Genomic DNA, 22952 nt, shown 5'->3' with positions numbered 1-22952 from the left:
CATTAAAGCACATCTGTTAAAAAATTCATAATGAAGTATTCAAAATATAAAAGAATGAGGAGAAATTTAAGGTAATTTTAATCATAATTACTATTTTCAATATTTTGATGAATTTTATGTCAAATAGAGGGCGTAAAGCTCGGACAGTTAGTTTTAAGCTTTACTAGATTAAAAGGCATACAGATGTAACTGGCAAAGTGATACTATGATAATATAAATATTAAAACCTGTATAAATTTTTGCAACAACAACAAAATTACCTTAACAAATTGCGACTTAACTATTAAACATACATTCAATTTTGGTATATCGATATTCATGAAATATTATTTTTTAACATATAATCTTTGAAACACTACAAACAGCCAAGTCCTTGGAAAAGGACCCCTAGATGCCTTTTCATCAGTTCAGATGCCTTTCCTATGCATTATTTCAGATGTAATATGACATCCAGGTAGAACTACCATCCCTCTGATGCCAGGTTCAATAGTTTCTTCACATGATAAAAAGTTCATCTTCACAATATTTTTATCTATCATTCCGAAAATATGCCAATCAAAATTAAATATTCAAATAATAAGAGTTATAATATTTATCTCAAAAACTTTTTTTATATCTCTTTGGAAAACATGTTACAAAAAGAACACAAAGTAAACAAAATGGCAAGCTTTCTTTGTAAACAATTTCATAAAACTGCTTATGATCTTTAAAAGCTAAAATCCACTAATAACTTACGGCTTTGTTACCAGAATGAGTGCCATGCCAAATAACAGTGATAATGTTTTGTATCTGGCTCTATACTGGAGATAAAGGTTTTAGTCATTTTCACCCAGGCCTAGATTTCTATGATTTAACCCTTAACCTGCCAGAACTGAAGCTGATTAGCACCTGTACCTTTGTGCAGTGTGACCTCGGCAGGCCAGCTTGTATATGCGTGCAGTCTGACCAGGCTCTATGGTGTTGGAAGAGCTCATTTTTTTTTTTGGTATTTTGATACCAATATTGATACCCATATCCCTTATAGTTTTAATTGACTGTTCCATTGTCAAATCAGAATAAATCCAATGAATATTAATTTTACTTGCATTATGGCATAATAAATTCACAGTTTATCATTCAAATGCTTTGTAATTTCACTCAGGCCTAACTGCTTTTGTGATTATATTACTGTGCATTTGAACTTGAACCGTTAATTAATCTACAACAATGCACTTAAAATTGATATCATTATCTGCTTCCTAAATGAACTGTAAAGCCTTTATTCCATTCATTGGACTTCAGTCTAAAAGAGGCCCGCCCTTTCAAAACATGTTCATTCAATTTTTTACATTACAATAAAAATTATTATTGATACTTGTATATTTTGATTTAACTGTGTGTCAATAATTCATTAACAATTTAAGAATACAAATTTACTTTGCAACATCAAATTTCTCAACTTTTCAAGTTTTCAGTTCAACAACATCATCATATGAACACAAAATATTTTTTTTATACATAATTATACAAATAGATTACACTATACATATACACCTTTTAAATACACAAAACAAATGGTTAAAATTCATAGTCACAGTTATTTTTGCACATTATATTTCGCTAACATTACATTATCAACAGTTCCCCTAGGGTTCTGTCAGATCTTTCATTGAGTCACAAATCACAAAATTCTAGCACTAATAAAAGGTATCACATCTGTGACATTCATGGACTGTGATATTTTGTGACATCAATAATTGTGATATTCATGAACTGTGACATTTAGTGACATCAATAATTGTGACATTCCTGAACTGTGACACTTTATGACATTTATGAATATTTGACATGGTTTGATGTCACTTTGCTTTGCCCACAGTTTTAATGCCGCTTAGAAAGAGGCTAAGGATTTATAAATATAATATAAAAGTAAGTAGATGTCTTGTAGATTTGATAAAAGTGCACAAGTCTTCTCTCACGTTTTGATCCATTTTGACAATGTCAGAAAAATTTGAGGTTTTGAAAGCATTTCTGAAAATAAAAATAAAAACTGAAAATAATCTTTTTGACCAATATGAGGCGCCAAAAGTCAGGGGCTGCAAAATCAATTGTCTGTATTGCCCAGGTTATCCCACAGCCAGTACAGACAAGTTGAAATTTTCAGAATTCACAATATAATTATTGTATAGATGAGTTAAGAAATGCTTCAGATAGATAAAAACTGACAAGTCAAAATCAGATTTTGCCGTCCCTGCCAAGTGAATTTTTTTAGAATGATTTTCCCAATGGGATAATATATCCCATACTCATTGAAGAAAAACAATGCTCTTCTCATCTATTGATGGTTTTTATTGACTTATACACAAGTTTGAACCAGTATCCTCCGATTCTTTACAGTCTGTAACAAGTGTTCCTGAATTCTAAACCAATCATATAAAGGTTTACAACAAATTTCTGAAAATTTCTCTGCACAATGTTTTTCGTTCGGGTATTAAGTCGAACCAACACTGCTAAGGACATATTTGACTATTGAGCTATTTTTGTGAGGGGATACCTCAGGAGCCCCTCCGTGTATTATTATTTGGTATAAGTGCGTACCATAGTAATCATAGTAACACTGCTGACCTTCTGTTAGCTCGCTTGATAGCTACCTCACATGAAATAATCTATAGACCCAGGAGTGATTGAAACCAGCTGGGAAATGCAAGTTGTTCAAAAACCCAATAACACTCAACAATTGAGGTCCATTCCACACATAAATCAGTGGTAAAGAACTTACTGCTTTACATAAATTTTCTAAAATCTTTTAATTTCATTCAAACAAGTTCCTCATAGATTCAGGATATCTAGGCCTTACATTCTCCAAACTGCAAATTTTAGTATACGTCATTAAATGAATTCATGGTAAATTGAAGCCCTTTAAAGTAAAAATAACTGCAGCAACAAAACTGCTATTATTTTCACTCTCTTGCACCTTTACTGATTAAAACTTTACAATAATAGTTCAAAAAGTGTTATTTATATCAAAAGATACAATATAAAAAGAAAAATGTTTTAATATCAAATTTGGTAAAAGTGAAACTTTGAAATAAACTTACTATTTTCACTGATATCCTTGTGGATAATTGCCAGCAGGTCGAGGGTAGCCACCAGCGTATCTAGGGCCCTGACTTGCGTATGGATTACCTGGGCCCGGGGGTCCTTGAACTGGTGCAGCAGCCCCGGCACCTGGCTGGGCTCCTGGCTGTTGGTATCCATATGGGCCCGCCTGCGGAACTTGCTGTTGTTGTGGACTAGGCCCTTGGGGTCCCTGAAAAATGGCCATTAAAAATAAGTGAAATATATTTTCATATGTAACATATACATGTCTTTTAAGGGCTAGGACAATCAATTACCAAATTCTGCTTTGTTAAGATAAACAATTATATCAAGTTTTTATGTTGATACCTTTCATAGTTTTAAAATCACCTTACTTAAAAAAGGCAATTTTGACAAAAATTCTTAATTAAAAAGGGGCATAACTCCAAAAACATCTTGTCATGATAAACAAGTACTCCCAAGTTTTTATAAAAGGCTAAATTGAACTTTTTGCACGTCAATGACAATGCACCAATCAATAATAATATCTTAACTTTTTCTTCTAAACAGATGAGCTAAGTAATAGAAAGCATCGAAACACGAGACTATCTGATTTGTATGAAGGGGCATAGCCCCAGAGTATAAATCAGATGGCTAAGTGTTTTGATGTTCTTTCTCTTTTGTATCATAGATAAAAATAAAAACATGTTCCCTGTTGTCACATTATGAACACCCAGAAAAAAGTAACCAATGAACGTGCATTTGAATATGACGTTAATATCGCTATCCCCTTCTCTGCCGTCACAATAAGTAAACCCCAGAAAAAAATGAGCCAATCAATGGGTATGCTCTGTAGAGCCGGTAACTAATACCTGCACTCCAGTTAACAAACTGTGGATGTATATGTATACGAATGAACTTACATTTTCAACAGAAAGGTCCTGAAACTATGATACAACAAGGGTGCCATAGTCACAAAATACGCCCGTTTACGAAAGCTTTAGATGGAGATGGGGGCATTATGGATAAGTGTTATCTAGCAAGCAAGTTTTTATTCTTGGCACTGTGTTGTTAAATGAACCTTAAAACAATTCAGTAGGGAAGATATGCACAGGATGTGTGACCTTGACCTTGGTCGCAGGGACCTGAATTTTATGCACGGCACTCAGCCTCACAATGATGAACATTTGTGCCAAATTATATTGAAATCCCTCTATGCATGTAGAAGTTTTGCTCCAGACAAGCGTTTTTCTATGAGCTCTAACTGTGACCTTCACCTTTGACCTAGAGACTTGGTTCATGTGCAGGGCACTACGTCTCATGGTGGTGAACAATTCTATAAAGTAATATTAAACTTCCTCCATGCATGTAGAAAATATGCTCCGGACAACATCTGGATATTTAATCATCTCCAGTGACCTTAACCTTGAAAATATTAACCTAAATTAAATGTGTCACACCTGTAGTCATGATAGTTACCATTTGTGCTACAATCCATCAATAAATGATAACTAAATGGTCCCTATACACATCTTCAAACTTTTATCTAAACTTTGACCTCTATGTGTAACCTTGACTTTGGTCGCAGGGATCTGAATTTTGCGTGCCACACTCCGCCACACAATGGTGAACATTTGTGCCAAGTTATATTGAAATCCCCCTATGAATATAGAAGTTTTGCTCCGGACAAGCGTTTTTCAATGAGCTCTAAGTGTGACCTTGACCTTTGACCTGGAGACCTGGATCATGCATGGAGCATTACATATCATGGTGGTGAACATTTCCATAAAGTATTATAAAAATTCTTCCATACATGTCGGAGATATGCTCCAGACAAAATCTGGATATTTCACCATCTTTAGTGACCTTGACCTTGCATATATTGACCTAAAGTACATGTGTCACAGCCGTAGTCATGATAATGACCATTTGTGTTACAATCCCTCAATAAATGATGATTAAATCGTCCCTATACACATCTTCATATTTTTATCTAAACTTTGACCTCTATGTGTGACCTTGACCTTGGCTGCAGGGACCTGAATTTTGTGCGCGACACTCCGCCTCACAAGGTGAACATTTGTGCCAAGTTATATTGAAATCCCTCTAATGCATGTGGAAGTTTTGCTCCTGACAAGCGTTTTTCAAATGAGCTCTAAGTGTGACCTTGACCTTTGACCTAGAGACCTAGTTCATGTGCGTGACATGGCTTCTCATAATGGTGAACATTTCTATGAAATTTCATTAAAATCCCTCCATGCGTGTAGGAGATATGCTCCGGACAAAATCTGGATATTTCATCATCTTTAGTGACCTTGACCTTGTAATATATTGACCTAAATTATATGTATCACAGACATAGTCTTGATAATGACCATTTGTGTTACAATCCCTCAATAAATGATGACTAAAATGGTCCATATACACATCTTCATATTTTTATCTGAACTTTGACCTCTATGTGTGACCTTGACCTTGGCCGCAAGGACCTGAATCTTGCGCGCGACACTCCGCCTCACAATAATGAACATTTGTGCCAAGTAATATTGAAATCCCTCTATACATGTGGAAGTTTTGCTCCGGACAAGCATTTTTCAATGAGCTCTAAGTGTGACCTTGACTTTGACCTAGAGACCTGGTTCATGTGCGCGACACTGCTCCTCATAGTGGTGAACATTTCTATGAAGTTTCATTAAAATCCCTCCATACATGTAGGAGATATGCTCCGGACAAAATTGGACGCCGCCCGCCCGCCAGGGGTGTTCCCATAATACGTCCCGTTTTTCAAACGGGCGTATAAAAATGAGCATAATGTCAGTTCAGCAAAATATAAATAATTACCAGAGGTTGCTGAGAGGGCATTGGCTGTTGCTGTTGCTGCTGAGGAGGCACCATCATTCCATACCCTTGCTGCTGGTACCCACCTTGCTGTTGTCCGGGCTGGGTACCAGGCTGTACTCCTGGCTGGGCACCAGGCTGAACTCCTGGCTGGGCACCAGGCTGTACTCCAGGCTGGGCACCAGCTTGACTGTATCCTGGCCCATATTGTGTAGTTGGTGGCTGAGGCGCACCTTGCTGTGAACTCTGGGAAGGGTAGCCAGGATGCTGTTGTTGTTGAGGATGTTGCTGCTGGGAACCAGCTGCATAACCTGAAACAGTTTAAATGATAAGAAACTTAATATCACGTTGAGAATGTAAGTTTAATGCTATACCATAAAATCTGATGTTTTTGCGAGGGATTAAATTTCACATATTTTGCGAATGTTTGCCAACAATCCACTTTCAAATAAATTTTCTGGAACTGAAAGAAAAAAATTCATGTTTATTTTATTCTGCCACTTAGTCCGAAATGTAAATTTCGCAAAGATTGATCTTGCTAAAATAGCAAAATATCTTTGAGAGATAGAAATGGAAGACAAATAGTGAATGGAAAAAATTCTGGACAACACCACAAAATTGTTGTAACTAATATTGCCGGTATATGTTGCCTGAAATACAACTGCTGTGATTGCATTATAAAATAGTTATCAAGAAAAAAAATGTTTTTTTCTGAAGGACCGTCAACCATTTACCTGTAAAGATAAACTTTCACAAAATGAAAATATAAATAGAACTATGAACTGCCACCAGTCGGTGCCAAAATGAGATTCATAGCTTCTCTCAAGACCAACTGCAAATCTTCAAATATAAATTTTATCACAGGATATGAAATAAAGTTTTCATTCATATGAATGTATGTATATATACATGTATACAATGCCCAAGATTTTACTGATACTATCTAGAATACTAAAGGTGTTCTCAGATACAACTTTGAATATTACCAAAAGCGAGAAAATAAACTATTAAAGCTGCACGCCTCCAGATGAGCCAAACTATTTCAAGAAAATCAATATATTGAGAAAAATATACGAAAATTTCAAGAAAGGTAAAAACATTCAAGATCAAAGTTATATTTTACATGTGCCGTTTAAGACTGATTTTGCAGTATTTAATTACCATATTTCTACTGTGTAACTAACACAGTAAAGGCTTTTTTTGCATATGTTGACAACTTTTTGGTAATTTTCTTGGACTGCATGTGCCGATTGCAATATGTAAATTACTTTATTTGTTCACCTCACAATATTTTTTTTTTTCGGGCGTCCATGGCCGGGTGGTTAAGGTCGTTGACTTCAAACCACTTGCCCCTCACCGCTGTGGGTTCAAATCACAACAGGGACTTTAGATTCTTTCATGTGAGGAAGCTTTCCAGCTAGCTTACGGAACGTCGGTGGTTCTACTCAGGTGCCCGTTCGTGCCTGAAATAATGCACGGAAGGGCACCTGAGGTCTTCCTCCACCTGTAAAGCTGGAATGTCGCCGAATGACCTATACTGTGTCAGTGTGACATAAAACCCAAAGCAAACAAACAAACAAACAATATTTTACTTTTAAATACATTTTCAAAATTTTCACGAAAATTAACATGAATTTGGAGGCATGCTGCTGTAACATACAGACTATACTGTGAAGTCACTTAATTTCATTGGCATGAAATTGCATGGTTTTGTTACAAAGAACATTTTCATGGGTTCTTAAACTCGTGGACTGTTTATATTTCCATAAGGTAAAATGTAATTAATGTGATGCAAAATAATCTTACAGCAGACATGATCTTAAAATTCGTGGATTGACCCAGTCACGAAAACCATTAACATTAGTTACCCACGGAGATTATAATGATTTTGCAGTACATAAGGATGCTTATACGAGGGTTGATCAATATATTCATGGACACTATTAATAACTTAATAATTAATCAAGATATTATAAAGAATTTTCGCTATTGAGGAGAAGAATTTAATCCTATTACAAATATATTGTGATTTTAAAAAAAGTTCTCATTTTATTGATTATATGTATCACCATAGCAACCCTATGCCGTACGAACCCCGCAGCTTAAAAGTTATATTTACCATTTTAAAATACTTAAAAATTGGTTTTATTTTGGCGCGGTTCTTTAAAATATGAAAATGAAAGCAACGTTCTTTGATATCGTTTATAGAACATTTTAAAAAAATAGCACCGCTACGATTTCTTTTGTTTGTTGGATATGTTAATGGAGACAGGGGTGTGTCACCAGAGAGGAGCACGACGTTGTTGGAGCAGTAATTTATGTCTGTGTAAATCATGGTATGATGCCACAGCAGACTAAGGAAAACTTGGAAAGTGTATCTTGAACAAAAAAAAGTGCCTTATTCATTTTTTTTAAAGTGGCACAAACGCTTTCATGAGGGTAGAGTAGAACTTCAGGATAATAAGAGATGCGGCAGACCAATCGAAACTTGTTGCATTGAGAACGTTATGCGAATGAAATTGAAGGCAGAGTTAAAGGGACACAAGTTAACCAGGTTCCATGATTTACAGTCCATGGCATTGTCTGTGTTGCGTTCATTTGATACTTCATTTAATAAGAACGTTTTCAGTCAGTGGGTACACAGGCATGAACGATGTGTAGAAGTTGGTGCTGCATTTTTATAGAAGATGTAACGCCGACATAACATAAGTTGCGAATGAGTTGCGGCGATCAGCTTAACATGTATTTTTTGAAAACTGTCATTTTGGATAAAATATACGGATTATTTATCTGAATCTTACACATCAAATTGATAAAAGATTAAATAAATGTCAAATATAATTATATTAACTTTCCTTCCCCAATAAAACAATTTATGGAGTGTGTCCACGAATATATTGATCAACCCTCGTATATGGCTACTAGTGCTTTCATAAAATTAGTACATGAACACGATCTTAATGTACTTGATAATTATCTAAAGAATTCCAAAAAGTGACAGGAAGGGGCGGAGCAAAGGAGAAAGGAGGAGGAAAAAGGTAGTGACATACTTGAAGATATTGGAGTGTTTGTTCTAGACGAGTGCTGATCGTGTTCGTGCCCTGTGAATGTGTGAGATTGCATAAGGGACCTCTGATAACCTAGGCGAGAAAGAGAAAAAACATCATGAATGTGGCAGTAAAAAAAAAAAAAATTAGCAATACGTGTATATAGAACTCTCAGTGAATGATAAATAAATCATTTTTATACACGCTTTGAAATTTATGTCTTTTTCATGCTAAGAAAATATTATTAGAAACACAGAAACACAGATTGCTTGTCGAGCGATTTTGCATTTCCATAAATTACTGGTTTTCACTAAATTATTTTAAAAGTTCTGTGCATGTTTTTATTTTAATAATAAATATGTATCCACAAGTTGAGGATTTTATTCCATAAAAAATGTTGCCTCTTATCAATGGTTTCAATTCACATAATTGAATGAGTAATGCAAATAATTGTTTTTTCAGGTTTTCTAACACCTAGTTTACATCATGACCAAGGCAAATGAAAAGAACCACCAACTTTAAGCTGGATGGCAAACTCACATGCAATGATTCTGCGTTCAATGCAAGCTTCTCTCAACATTTAATTTATACTAATTTATTTTAGTTTCATTGTCTTGGAAGCAGTAAGCTTATTGAAACACTCTCAAATCCATTCCTAGAACCAACCAGTACTAAGCAATAGCGTAAAGTTTCTTGCTCACAGAAACAACGCCTTGCTCTGATGGGGTTAATGAACCCATGCACCTAGCAATCCCTAGATTACAAGTCTGGCACATTAACCACTCGGCAACACTATATTTTCACCAATTGATGTGAAGGAGGAACTAATTAAAGGCAGCAACCTCTGCCACTTGGTTACAGGAGCAACTTTTTATTAACCTAAGCTCTTACTGCTCATTGCTTGTCTTTGAGACTTATTTTTGATCTCTTTGATTGAATCAAGGTTTTTTTTCTCACTTTTCTGAATTTTCTGTCTCTTTACAAGGAGTTCATTAAAATTCTTAAGCAATCAACAGTTTATTTTCTCTTCATGCCTTAATAACCCCTAACTGCATATAGTGAAATGTTATTATTAAATGTCCGGTAATAATAAAAATGTTAGAAGTATAATTGTGTAGCCTAGTCTGGAAATATAATTATATATATAAATATATACTGCTAAATTCATGTGGTCCTTCTTTCCCTGCCCATGTGTTCTGACCCTGACTGATGTATGATGGGAAATTCTGGTACATCACGAGTGCCGGACTGAATTCTAGCAACAGATGGTAGAAAAAAAAAACCTTGGTTAAATATTTCGTCACATGTAAACGTTAGTTAGAAAAGCGTTAGCAGTGTTAAGTAAGCTATGCAGACAACAGCTATACATGTACCTATCTGAATATTTTAATATGGTTGCATGCCACACGGATAGAATATCGCAAAAGTTGGCAGCTTGCATTCATGAATGCCGCCATTCCTTGATGATCTTGTTTTTTATTTTGCAGTAGACCCACTTACCTTCAAAAAACTTCTTACATGTAAATAGCTTCCTCACTTAACAAATTCAAAATCCTTGCTTGGATTTGAACACACAGGTAATTGGGCAACAGATTTAATATACGCGACAATTATCATCCGGCCATGGGGGACCGCTGATTTTGACATGTAATGGGTAATATTATTTAATAATGTTTCAATGGTGTAAAGATAGTGTACATTTTGTGTAATAAAGAGAAACTGAGATATATAGGAAAATAGAAGGTAGGAAAAGAAAATGGAGAAAGAAGGTAGGGTAAAGAAGGGTGTAAATAAATGTAATAAGGTGTATATGTAAATATGAACTAAACAAACACAACTGATTTACATTTAACAAGAATTTGTAACAGAGTTACCAACGTCCCCCGCCTCGGGGAAGTTTTATATGAAGCATAAAATTGTGCTATTTCAAAAGATTGAGGTATGGATGTCAGGACTTTCATTCCAAAATTATGATCAATGCTAGATCTACAAATGCAACAATGAAATTATTAAAGAAATACTAGTAAAATGAAACACGGAATGTAAAATTCTATCATGTTAACCTTTGACCTCAAATGGTGACTTTGACCTTGGAGGTAGGGGTGCAGGTGTTGTGCATGACATATCATCTAATTAATATTACTATTTGTGTCAAGTATTTTCAAAATCCCTTGAACTATGTAGAAGTTATAGATCGGACACAAAATATACCCTATAACAGACTATGTCAATCTTTGACCTCTAAGTGTGACCTTTGAGGTAGGGACCCATGTTTTGCGCCTGACATATCATCTTATTATTGTGATTATTTGTGCAAAGTATTTTTAAAATTCCAGGTTATGGACTGGACACAAAATATACCCTATTACAGAGTATGTAAATGTTTGACCTCTATGTGTGACCTTGACCTTGGAGGTAGGGACACATGTGTTATGCATGACATATCATCTTATCATTGTGACTATTTGTGCCAAGTATATTCAAAATCCCTTGATCTATGAAGAAGTTATAAGACGGGACACAAAATAAACCATATAACAGACTCTGTTAACCTTTGACCTTGACAATTGTGGCAAGTATTTACAAAATCCCTTCAAGGATAAGAAAGTTATGGACCGGACACAACGTATACCATCAAATAGACAATGTTGACCTTGAATGCGCAAGTGCGACCTTGACCCTGGAGGTAGGGGTCTGGTTTTTGCACATGACACATCGTCTTATTATAACAAACATTTGTGCCAAGTTTTTTCAGATTCCTTCAGTAAATGACAAAGTTATGGACCGGACACGAAAGTGTGACGGACGGACGGACGGACGTTCTCACAGGATAGTAATTATGTGGCTACTCTATTGTTCTCTCTATTGTTCTTTTTAGCCACGCAAAAGAAAATAGCCACACAAAAGCATTACGGAATGAATGACATCAAAGAGAACCTATTGTCCCTCTAGCCACATAATTACTCTCCTGTGAGTGCGGACAGACGGATGGACAGACGGACGGAGCCTATTACTATATCCCCCTTTTTTCTTCGAAAAGGCGGGGGACAATAAGCTAAACATAAATCAAGTTGATACTTGTAATCAAGTAGAACAATGTGATATGGCCATAGGAAATTAACGCTTCAACATTCCACTGTTTTGTCAGTCAACAGGCAGTGTGATAACAGGACCAACAGACATAAATATTCAAAGAAAGAAAATTAAAAGCTCCTAAAGTCACTTATGTCAATCATTAATATTTTTTCATACACTTTGACATGGAATGAATCTTTTAATTAATGTATGACCCAGCTGAAATTCTGAGTCGATAGCATTAACAGCAACTTCTTAAAATTGCATCATATACATGTATAATACAAAATATCTTCCTGTTCAATTATTATACATGTACATATAATTAAAAAATTTACATATAAGTAATTTATCACAAAAAAACATAGTGTAGGAGTGAAATAAAGCCGTTTAATAAAAACGATATTACACTGGTGTAATAACACTTTGATGTGACATCATTTAGAATATTATATAAACATAGCGTTAAATATATAGACGGCAGTAATTTTTCTGCTTATATAACAGACTCCGCTAAAAGGCCTCTTCCCAATTTAAATTTTCTTTAAAATCATGCAATTTTCCCAAAAATCTGAATTTAAACCTGCTTTTTTACTTCCCAAATTAGCAATTTTTGCGATAATTTTTCCCAAAATCAAATGGCTAAGGCCTCTTCCCAATTAATGAGAAAAATCACTGGACAGGTCAAAAATGAATCTTTTAATTGTAAACAGTTCTTTTGAATATGTGATAAATAGAATATTAGTATATTCAAGTATTTCAAATTGGCACGCCTATAGTGTAACGCTAACATTAGCCCCACTTTAACACTATGTTTGTATATATAATACAAATTACTAAAGTAGAAAATCAAAATGTTGCTACAAATTTCTATATACAAGTTATTTTAATTGTAACAATTGAGCTTGTTGAATAAATTCAGTATTAAACCTACACTCCTGCAATATCCTCTATAGGTCCCCCCAATATTTCTAAATGATCACATTTGCTGTTCTATATATACATGAAGCCAGTTCTTGAAATCAAAAAAGAAAACAAATACAGACCACCCGATCAGAAGATTAGCTAAATACTGAGTGACTAAAATCATTACTTATTGCCATCTATACAGTAATTAAAATATATACAATTACTTAACATGCAATACCTGAACCACACTATAGAACTAGAAATGTGTCATCATGCCACGGATGCCCCCGCATGCAGCCAAAATTTCAGATGGTGCATTAATTATTTTTTTCATTTTAAGTTCAAAGCCCTTAAAACTTTTCAATGTTAACACAAACCATTTTCATACAATGTTCAAGGCACTGAAATTATTCAGTCTTAACCTTTTAAAAATAGCATATTGCATATTTGTAGTCAAAATAATGGCTAAAAGTATGAGTGCTGAAACTGAAAGTTCAAAATTTTTCCCAACATTCAGGAAAGATAAGTTTGTCTAAAATCATTGAACCACGACCAAATTCAAACTTAAACTGCTTATTCCTTAGATGTATCTATATTTTTTTCAAAGTGAAAGGGACATAACTCTGCCAAAAAATCATCAAACCATGACCAAATTCCAACTTGACCTGCCCATTCCTTTGACATATCCATATGTCAAATTTAAGTTGAATATGTAACACTGTTGGGTAGATAATGAACAGAAACTGTAAATTTCATATTATTTTCAAAGTGAAAGGGGCATTACTCTGCCAAAAATCATTGAACCATTACCAAATTCGAACTTGGCCTGGGCATTCCAAAAACATATCCATATGTCAAATTTGAGTTGAATGTGTTGTTTCATTGGGTAGATAATGAACAGAAACTGAAAATTTCATATTATTTGCAAAGTGAAAGGGGCATAACTCTGCCAAAAATCATTGAACCAATTCCCAAATTTGAACTTGATCTGCGCATTCCTTTGACATATGCATATATTAAGTTTGAGTTGAGGAGATAATGAACGGAAACTGAAAATTTCGTATCATTTTCAAAGTAAAAGGGGCATAACTCTGTCAAAAATCATCGAACCATGACCAAATTCAAGCTTGACCTGTATTTTCTCATGACATATCCATATGTCAAGTTTGAGTTGAATGTGTTGTACCGTTGGGGAGATAATGAACGGAAACTGAAAATTTCATATTATTTTCAAAGTAAAAGGGGCACAACTCTGCCAAAAATCATCAAACCATGACCAAATTCAAACTTGACCTGTATTTTCTCATGACATATCCATATGTCAAGTTTGAGTTGAATGTGTTGTACCGTTGGGGAGATAATGAACGAAAACTGAAATTTCATATTATTTTCAAAGTAAAAGGGGCATAACTCTGCCAAAAATCATTGAACCATGACCAAATTCGAACTTGACCTGTATTTTCTCATGAAATATCCATATGTCAAATTTGAGTTGAATGTGTTGTACCGTTCTTAAGATAATGAACGGAAACTGATGATGACGGAATGACAGAAGGACAGAAGGATGGAAGGACGGAACAGGGTAACACTATATGCCCCGGCCATTACATGGCGGGGGCATAAAAATGTAGCAACATTTCGACATTCTTGTTATAATTATTATACTTAAAATACAACATGAATACATGGTTCAAACCAATTGCCAAAAAAGTTCTATAAATTCACCTTGTCTATAATATCAGAAAAGTCCGTGACATAAGAATTGTAGAATGTGTCGGGATATTTTTTTCTTTTCCACAGTGTCATTTTAACTAAATTTTCATAAAGTTTGTGACAAAACAAAACGAACAGCATAAGTTATGATAATGTTATAACTCTTTTGATCACACAAAGTTGTATTTACAATCACACTACAAGCTCAAGTTGTATTCACAATCACATAACAAGCTCAAGTTGTATTCACAATTACACAATAAGCTCAAGTTGTATTCATAATCACACAACAAGATCAAGCTGTATTCACAATTACACAATAAGCTCAACTTGTATTCACAATCACACAACAAGCTCAAGTTGTATTCACAATCACATAACAAGCTCAAGTTGTATTAATAATCACACAACAAGCTCAAGTTGTATTCATAATCACACAACAAGCTCAAGTTGTATTCACAATCACTCTACAAAGCTCAGTTGTATTCTTTATCACACTGCAAGCTCAGTGGTATTCACAATCACACTACAAGCTCAACTTGTATTCACAATCACACTACAAGCTCAACTTGTATTCACAATCACTCTACAAAGCTCAGTTGTATTCTTTATCACACTACAAGCTCAGTGGTATTCACAATCACACTACAAGCTCAGTGGTATTCACAATCACACTACAAATTCAAGTTGTATTCACAATCATACTACAAGCTCAAGTTGTATTCACAATCACACTACAAGCTCAAGTTGTATTCACAATCACACTACAAGCTCAAGTTGTATTCACAATCACACTACAAATTCAAGTTGTATTCACAATCACACTACAAGCTCAAGTTGTATTCACAATCACACTACAAATTCAAGTTGTATTCACAATCACACTGCAAGCTCAGTGGTATTCACAATCACACTACAAGCTCAACTTGTATTCACAAATCACTCTACAAGCTCAGTTGTATTCTTTATCACACTACAAGCTCAGTGGTATTCACAATCACACTACAAATTCAAGTTGTATTCACAATCATACTACAAGCTCAAGTTGTATTCACAATCACACTACAAGCTCAAGTTGTATTCACAATCACACTACAAGCTCAAGTTGTATTCACAAACACACTACAAGCTCAGTTTATTCTTTATCACACTACAAGCTCAGTGGTATTCACAATCACACTACAAATTCAAGTTGTATTCACAATCACACTACAAGCTCAACTTGTATTCACAATCACACTACAAGCTCAACTTGTATTCACAATCACACTACAAGCTCAAGTTGTATTCACAATCACACTACAAGCTCAAGTTGTATTCACAATCACACTACAAATTCAAGTTGTATTCACAATCATACTACAAGCTCAAGTTGTATTCACAATCACACTACAAATTCAAGTTGTATTCACAATCATACTACAAGCTCAAGTTGTATTCACAAACACACTACAAGCTCAGTTGTATTCACAATCACACTACAAATTCAAGTTGTATTCACAATCACACTACAAGCTCAACTTGTATTCACAATCACACTACAAGCTCAAGTTGTATTCACAATCACACTACAAGCTCAACTTGTATTCACAATCACACTACAAGCTCAAGTTGTATTCACAAACACACTACAAGCTCAGTTGTATTCACAATCACACTACAAGCTCAGTTGTATTCACAATCACACTACAAGCTCAAGTTGTATTCATAGCGTTCTAATGAAATGTACCCTATTTAATATACACTAGGTAATAATAATAACTAGGTGATAAGTCTATCAAAAGGATAAGATATAATATAATTAATTTTGTTTTATTCAAATTCGTGTTATGCATTTTATTAAAGGTATACAATAAAAGGAAAATGACATGAGTGTGTTATTTTGAATGATTGTATAGCTCTCGTTGATTGCATAGTTTTATTCCAATTTTCACTATGGGCTTGTTAGAATACAACTGTACACAATCAACTTAAGCAATACAAACCAGCAGAATAACATATTCATGTAATATTCCCTCTGTATGCTAATCCTATCAGCTACTTATAACTTATAATAAGAGGGCTGTCCGGAAAGTTGGCAGACAAGGCTATAAACTAAATATAATAAGCACTCATATCAATATGATGATTTAATATTCTGCTAAAATATATATTTGCTACATTATCTCTTATTAAATAAACATGATAACAATAACATTTACAAAGTGCCAATAACTTATGTAGATATGTTGTTTTTTTTGTTGCCAAACTTTGTAAAACGTATGTAATGTTTTAGAGTAAAAAATGAAGTAATATATGAATTTTCCGGACAACCCTTGAACACGCATTCTTAATCTTAATATAATTCTCAAAGTGAACCTATGGTTATATGAATCTCAGCCAGTCTAGATGCTTTTGTATAAAGCATCAGCAATTTTATAGTGAATTTCTAATATCATGTAAATAATATCTTTATAAAAATGTTTACCCTTTCACTCAGTTCTATGGACAGAAAAATTGCCCCCCACCAAAAAAATGTAAACACAACTATATATCTTGACTGATTAATGACATCTTGTTATTGAGCATACCATTGCTATGATACATATTCTTTAACTTTGACTTCTATAGTTCTAGATAGAATTTGCACTCAAAACTCCTTTCAAAAATTGTAAAATTAAGTAAAGAATCATGCAAGAGTTTTGGGTTTTAACAAAAAAACTTACAACAACAATCCGAAAGAGTAGAAGCATGTGTGTGAAGTTTCAAGTGAATTTTTAAAATAGATATTAAGTAGATATCATGAAAAATGAAATTGCACTCAGTAAGTAAACTGAGTGTAATGTCAACACTTGAGTGAATAGCATAACTCCTCTGTAATTTTTTTCCACAAATTGTGAAGTTGAATAAAATTTCTATGCATGTATATAATAACAAACATTATAAAGAAATCAGTTGGATAAATTATATACATTTATTCATTAACATGAAATTTAAAGATATGATTAAATCATCATGGTTTCATTTCAAAGAAAGTCTAAGTCATAAAGCAGCATTAAAAATAAAAAAATCTCAGACATTTTGCACTCATCAAGAATGTCTATATAAGGACTCCTATCAGTTATAAGAATTACATGCAAAGCAGCAAACAGTGATGATAAACATATAAGTGTTGAGACATACTATTGGTATTATACTGCTTATCTTAGGAGAACAAATTTAATTACAGTTAAATGTCTTTAACTTAAGATAATAATGTTTATTGAAACAGTCTTAAGATAGTCCTAAAGTTAGTCTTATGTCCTAGGACGTAGGATATACTTAGGACTTTCTATGAAACACAGTCCTGTATAATACCTGAGGTTAAAATACCATAACCCCTCCTACTTCAATATCATGTTTCTTTGGTTACTATGGTAACTGAACTATACATAGAACACTGACCTTGAGGTCCTTGGTGATATGCTGTTGGTGTACCAGGCTGTTGCTGTTGCCATGGAGGCACCTTCTGCGCACTTCCTGGAGCCTGAGCAGTAGGATATGGTGGTGCTTGTCCACCTTTCAATACATTAAAAAATGGTAAATGGTAAATATTCAAAATTTTTAACAAAAAAAATACAGTTAAAGGACAACATAATAAGAGCACAATGATTTAACACTTAGTCATATATATTGCAATATTTTTTTCTAATAACATATATTGACAAAGAAATGTCAATATTTCTTTAAAAGAAAGCAAATACTTTAAAGTGAGTTGGTCCATTATGGAGGGTAAGTACATTAAATACCACAACTAATAATGTTTGATAGTAGTAAGTACTCACGATCTCCACTACTCAACCAAACACTATAATTATTAAACACGCGACCCCGTTGTTGGTCAGTTCAGGATTATAATCATTTTTTAACATTTATATATAGAAATTAATAATGTACGAAATTAATAAAAAAAAAATCATGAATATTAGAACAGCTATTGTATGACTGAAATCCACTTCTAAATATATACAAAGAAACTGAAATCAAAGGTATTCATTTGATCATATGAATCTATGGGCCGCTATAACAAAATCCATACTTTTGACATTACTGTCACTAAAACAGTAATAACAAACGTTGGTGCTTAGTATGAACAATTGGTGAGGATTTTAATTTCTGGAAATAAATAACAAAACCATACAATTTCAGTCAAATATTGCTTTTTTTTACTTTTTTCTTTTCTATTTATATCATAGCTATTATTTCTCTGACACTACCCCATGGTTTTTAAAATTCAAGGTCGATTCAGAGTAGAACCTCGAATCTGCAATGTATAGTATATATATATTCTTTATTTAAGTCTCATCCATACATAACAACATAAAAGAATTCAATTACATAATTTTACAAAATAAAAGTTGTTTAAAACAGAATTACAAGAGACTTTAAAAATAATCTAATGGAAGGGAGGCAACTCTGCAATAAATTTCCAATATAACTTACAGGGTACGCTATCTAAAAAGAAACTACACAAGAAATAATTTAATATCTCTGAAGGAAAACATTCAAATCTTTCAAGGAAACAAGAGAGAGTCAAATCCAGTATCTTTTACTCATTAAATCACAAAAGAATCCATGTACATAAACAATCCTCCAGTCTGAGAAAAATACAAAATCAACCAAACAAGAGTAAGAAGTCAAACCTTGTTGTACTGGAGCACCTGGCCCTTGCTGTTGTTGTCTACTTGAAGATGAACCAATACTTGAAATGCTGTCCGGGGTGCCAGGTCGTTCTGAAATATTTCACATACAATTCTATTTCTACAATTTAACTCACCATATGGTGAAAAACACTGCAAAATCAGTCAATAATTGCGTGTAAATCATTTCTTGAATTGTGAATATTTTTATTTTTCTTAAAATCTTATTACATTTTTCTCAAGGCTGATATTTTCTTGAGATATTTTGGCTCATCTGGAGGCAGGCAGCTTTAAAACCAGTTTAGGCTCTAATTAATAAACAGCTGCAACACACCAAGGATGGATGTTAAAAAGACTTTTTTATTTGTTAAAATGCTCAGTTTTAAAATTGAAATGCTTGAATTAAAAAAAAACATCAAAAACTCGACTAATGCAAGGATTCATATTTGTTTTAAATTCAATAAACCATTACACTGCTTTAACTACAAGTTATATTGTCTGCTTGTTTGGTTTTATGGCTTAACAACACAGAATAGGTCATATGGGGTCATATGGGGCTGGAACAGGAATGATGATTTTACAAAATCGTGGTGTTTACAGACTTAAAGAAACACTGAATGGGAGGACGCCACCTCACTGCCTGGAGTGTAAATAGATGCATAGACACCATTTATTGGAACACACTTAGTTACCTTATGTAAACAGAATAAGTCGGGGGTGTAATTTTATACGTCAAACATTGGAAGCAAGCCTCAGCTCCAAAGGGGAAAGATACAGGCTTTTTAAGACCACTATGCCACAAAGTAACAGAGACAGGCCAGCCGTGACTGGAAGCCAGGGTTCTATATCTTTAGCCATTGATTGCCAAATTTAAGCATTTTTGAAGAGTGAAAAATTTTACAAGCTGTTGCATCAACAGACGAAAAAGGCTGACATACCATCATTGGGAATTCCAAAAGATGACATGACTTTGTTTTGTTGGTCTTCAGCTGATCTCTGACTTGATAAAGGATCAAACTCTTTACTACCAGCTTGACTAGTTGGCGGCACTGCACTGGGTCTTGGTGACACTCTTTGTGGACTGTCTGTTATTTTTGGGGGAACAACTGAAACAGGAATGTAAAATCTTTGTAAACTAAGAAAATCACTGTAAACTGTAAACTAACAAAATCTTTGTAAACCAACAAAATCTTTGTAAGGCAACAAAATCTTTGTAAACTGACAAAATCTTTGTAAACTAACAAGTCCAAGTAAAGGGAGATCATTAAGTGAAAATATAAAAATTACTTAGGTTAAATGATAAATGAGATTTTTATATAATGTAATAGAAGGAAACACACGAAACATATCTATATCTAAATAACTAGTATAGCTGGCCACAAAGACAGTTCCATCCCTCAACATTCAAAATAACAAAATAAAAAGTAATTCCAAGGCACCAATTATGATAATTTTATAAAGGAGACTTTCAAAATCTAAATTTTGTTTGATTGGGATTTACATCACACTGACACTGTATAGGTCATATGGCGACATTACAGCTTTACAAGTGGAGGAAGACCATAAGGTGGCCTTCCGTACATTATTTCGGGCAAGAACAGGCACCTGAGTAGAACCACCGACATTCCGTAACCTAGCTGGATACTTCCTCACATAAAAGAATCCACAGTCCCTGTCGAGATTCGAACCCATAGCGGTGAGGGGCAAGTGGTTTGAAATAAAAAAAACCTTAACCACTCAGCCATGGACACTCCAATAAATTAAAAAACAATACCTTTAAATGAGCTACTATCTACTGTTGAACTAGGACCTTCATACGGCTGTCTGTCATCAAGCTTGTCTAGCAACTGATTACATCGTTCTCGTATATGTTTTAACTCAGATTTTATCATCTTCACCTCATCTGTTTGTAATGGCTCCGGTTTACCATTTACTGTTATATAGAAGAAATTGAAATGTCAATTAAAAACAAAACAAAACATGATACTGTGTCATCTGAAATATTAAATCTTCAACTGAGAGCCATAAATCATTGCATACATTACTTTATCTAGCCTTACAATTCCCATGTCAACAGCCATTATTGACTCAAGTTTTTACTATAACAATTTTGATGATTTCTGCCATTATACATGTACAGCAATAGACATTCTTGCATGTAAAATTTATTAAAGAAAAAAAAAACTGGAAAAATAAGACAAATTTGTACAAGTTTTAGTTACATGTACCTATTCTAAAGGAGAAAATAAAGAAATGATATTCCGATCATACTTGTATTTGACTATGCTAACTATTTAATATTTATCTAGACATGTATAGTTGGCTTGACTCTTTATAAAGTTATATTATTGGTGTGGTTGGTTGTTTATTTTCTTCTCTCTGTCTTTAGCATAAGCACTTTGGAATTAACGCAGAGAGAGTCAGTCAGCGATTTTTATAGTTTTCTTCGGTTTTACTTTTTTTACCTAATTAAATTAATTTGTCCTTCACTTTTGCAATGAACTGCTAGTCAGCGCTGTCACCAAAGCTTATGGGATTCAGTGTGAATTGACCATTGAAAGACATTTCAATAATACATATCATACATATGATATAGTGTTCCGGCATTCATCTTTGTATTTGATTTTCCGGGTCTATATTTTCGTTTTTATTCAGTCCAGACTCTCCAATTGAGTGCTTTTAATTTTTTGTTATAAATAGAATCTTAAGTGAACATTCATATACCAGTGGAGGTAATAGAAAGAGAAATCTCTCTATAAGCCTGCAATACTTACCAAATAAGGTAATTTTTAAAATTCTACTACACTGTATGGCAAAGTTCAAGTCTGAGCTGTCAAATATTGTAATTAAATCATTATCTGAAAATACAGAAATATACAAAATTACTAAAAACACGTTGTTTTTTTTGCTTACTGGTATTTAAATAAAACGAAAGCTTGAAATGCATTTATCATGTGTTATATGATGGAATATGGTTATACCGAGATCTAACCTACAATCATTTGGTTGACAGACTGACAAAGGCCATCACTTCCCTTAACATAAAATATTAGGTTATGAATTGATATAGAAAGGTTACAATACATCCATCAATTTAATATTTATTTTCCTTGTTATTATTATAGCAGACTATATTATGTAATAATCTTTATTTCAATAATTGCATTAATTTAAAGCGTAATCTCATTTTAAGCTTACATAAGCAGCTGTAGTTTTCAAGTAAGTCGTATAGATGTATTTTCTTCTGTACACGCTGCATTCATTAGTACTCTTTATCTATCGTATTGTTATGTTCATTGTGTCATGTCACCGAAGGGGCAACCTTAATATTGCTTTGTCATTCATTGATATTCTTTTTTGTGACCTTAGTTGAAGGGCAATACATAATGATTCATGCATAATGTTCCTCCTCAATTGCTTAGTCTTAATGAAGAATCTGTACATAATGTAGCTGCTCTATGAAAAATTGTGTTAACAAGTAAGTGAATACATAGAAGCTGTTAATGATGCATGTGAACTTTTTTCGATGATCAAGTCGGAGATTTTTCTTCCAAAAGAGGGAGATTTTAGAATTTGCAAAAGAAAGAAGAAGTTCTGAAAATAGGGAGATTTTTTAATTTGTGAAAATACCTCTTATTTTAAGAAAAATCTTTAA

The 22952-nt window shown here is 33.7% G+C and overlaps 1 protein-coding gene across 1 annotated transcript; it reads right to left on the bottom strand.

The window, feature by feature from the left end:
* Positions 1-999: 999 nt before the first annotated feature.
* LOC132747675 (protein TFG-like) lies at positions 1000-22155 on the bottom strand (the record flags this gene model as incomplete). The annotated part of the gene is given in 10 exon segments (XM_060737119.1): positions 1000-2010; positions 3078-3289; positions 5899-6206; positions 8946-9035; positions 10099-10197; positions 18063-18176; positions 19301-19390; positions 20236-20403; positions 21072-21230; positions 22072-22155. Coding segments are annotated over 9 exon segments (1319 nt in total), but the record flags the coding sequence as incomplete, so codon positions are not given.
* Positions 22156-22952: the final 797 nt, after the last annotated feature.

The sequence above is a fragment of the Ruditapes philippinarum genome, unplaced genomic scaffold (assembly GCF_026571515.1).
Source record: "Ruditapes philippinarum isolate M1 unplaced genomic scaffold, ASM2657151v2 ctg111_1_1_1_1, whole genome shotgun sequence".
Taxonomy (NCBI): Eukaryota; Metazoa; Mollusca; class Bivalvia; order Venerida; family Veneridae; genus Ruditapes; species Ruditapes philippinarum.
The sequence above is the reverse complement of the archived record's forward strand: the minus strand, read 5'-3'. Positions and strand labels throughout refer to the sequence as shown.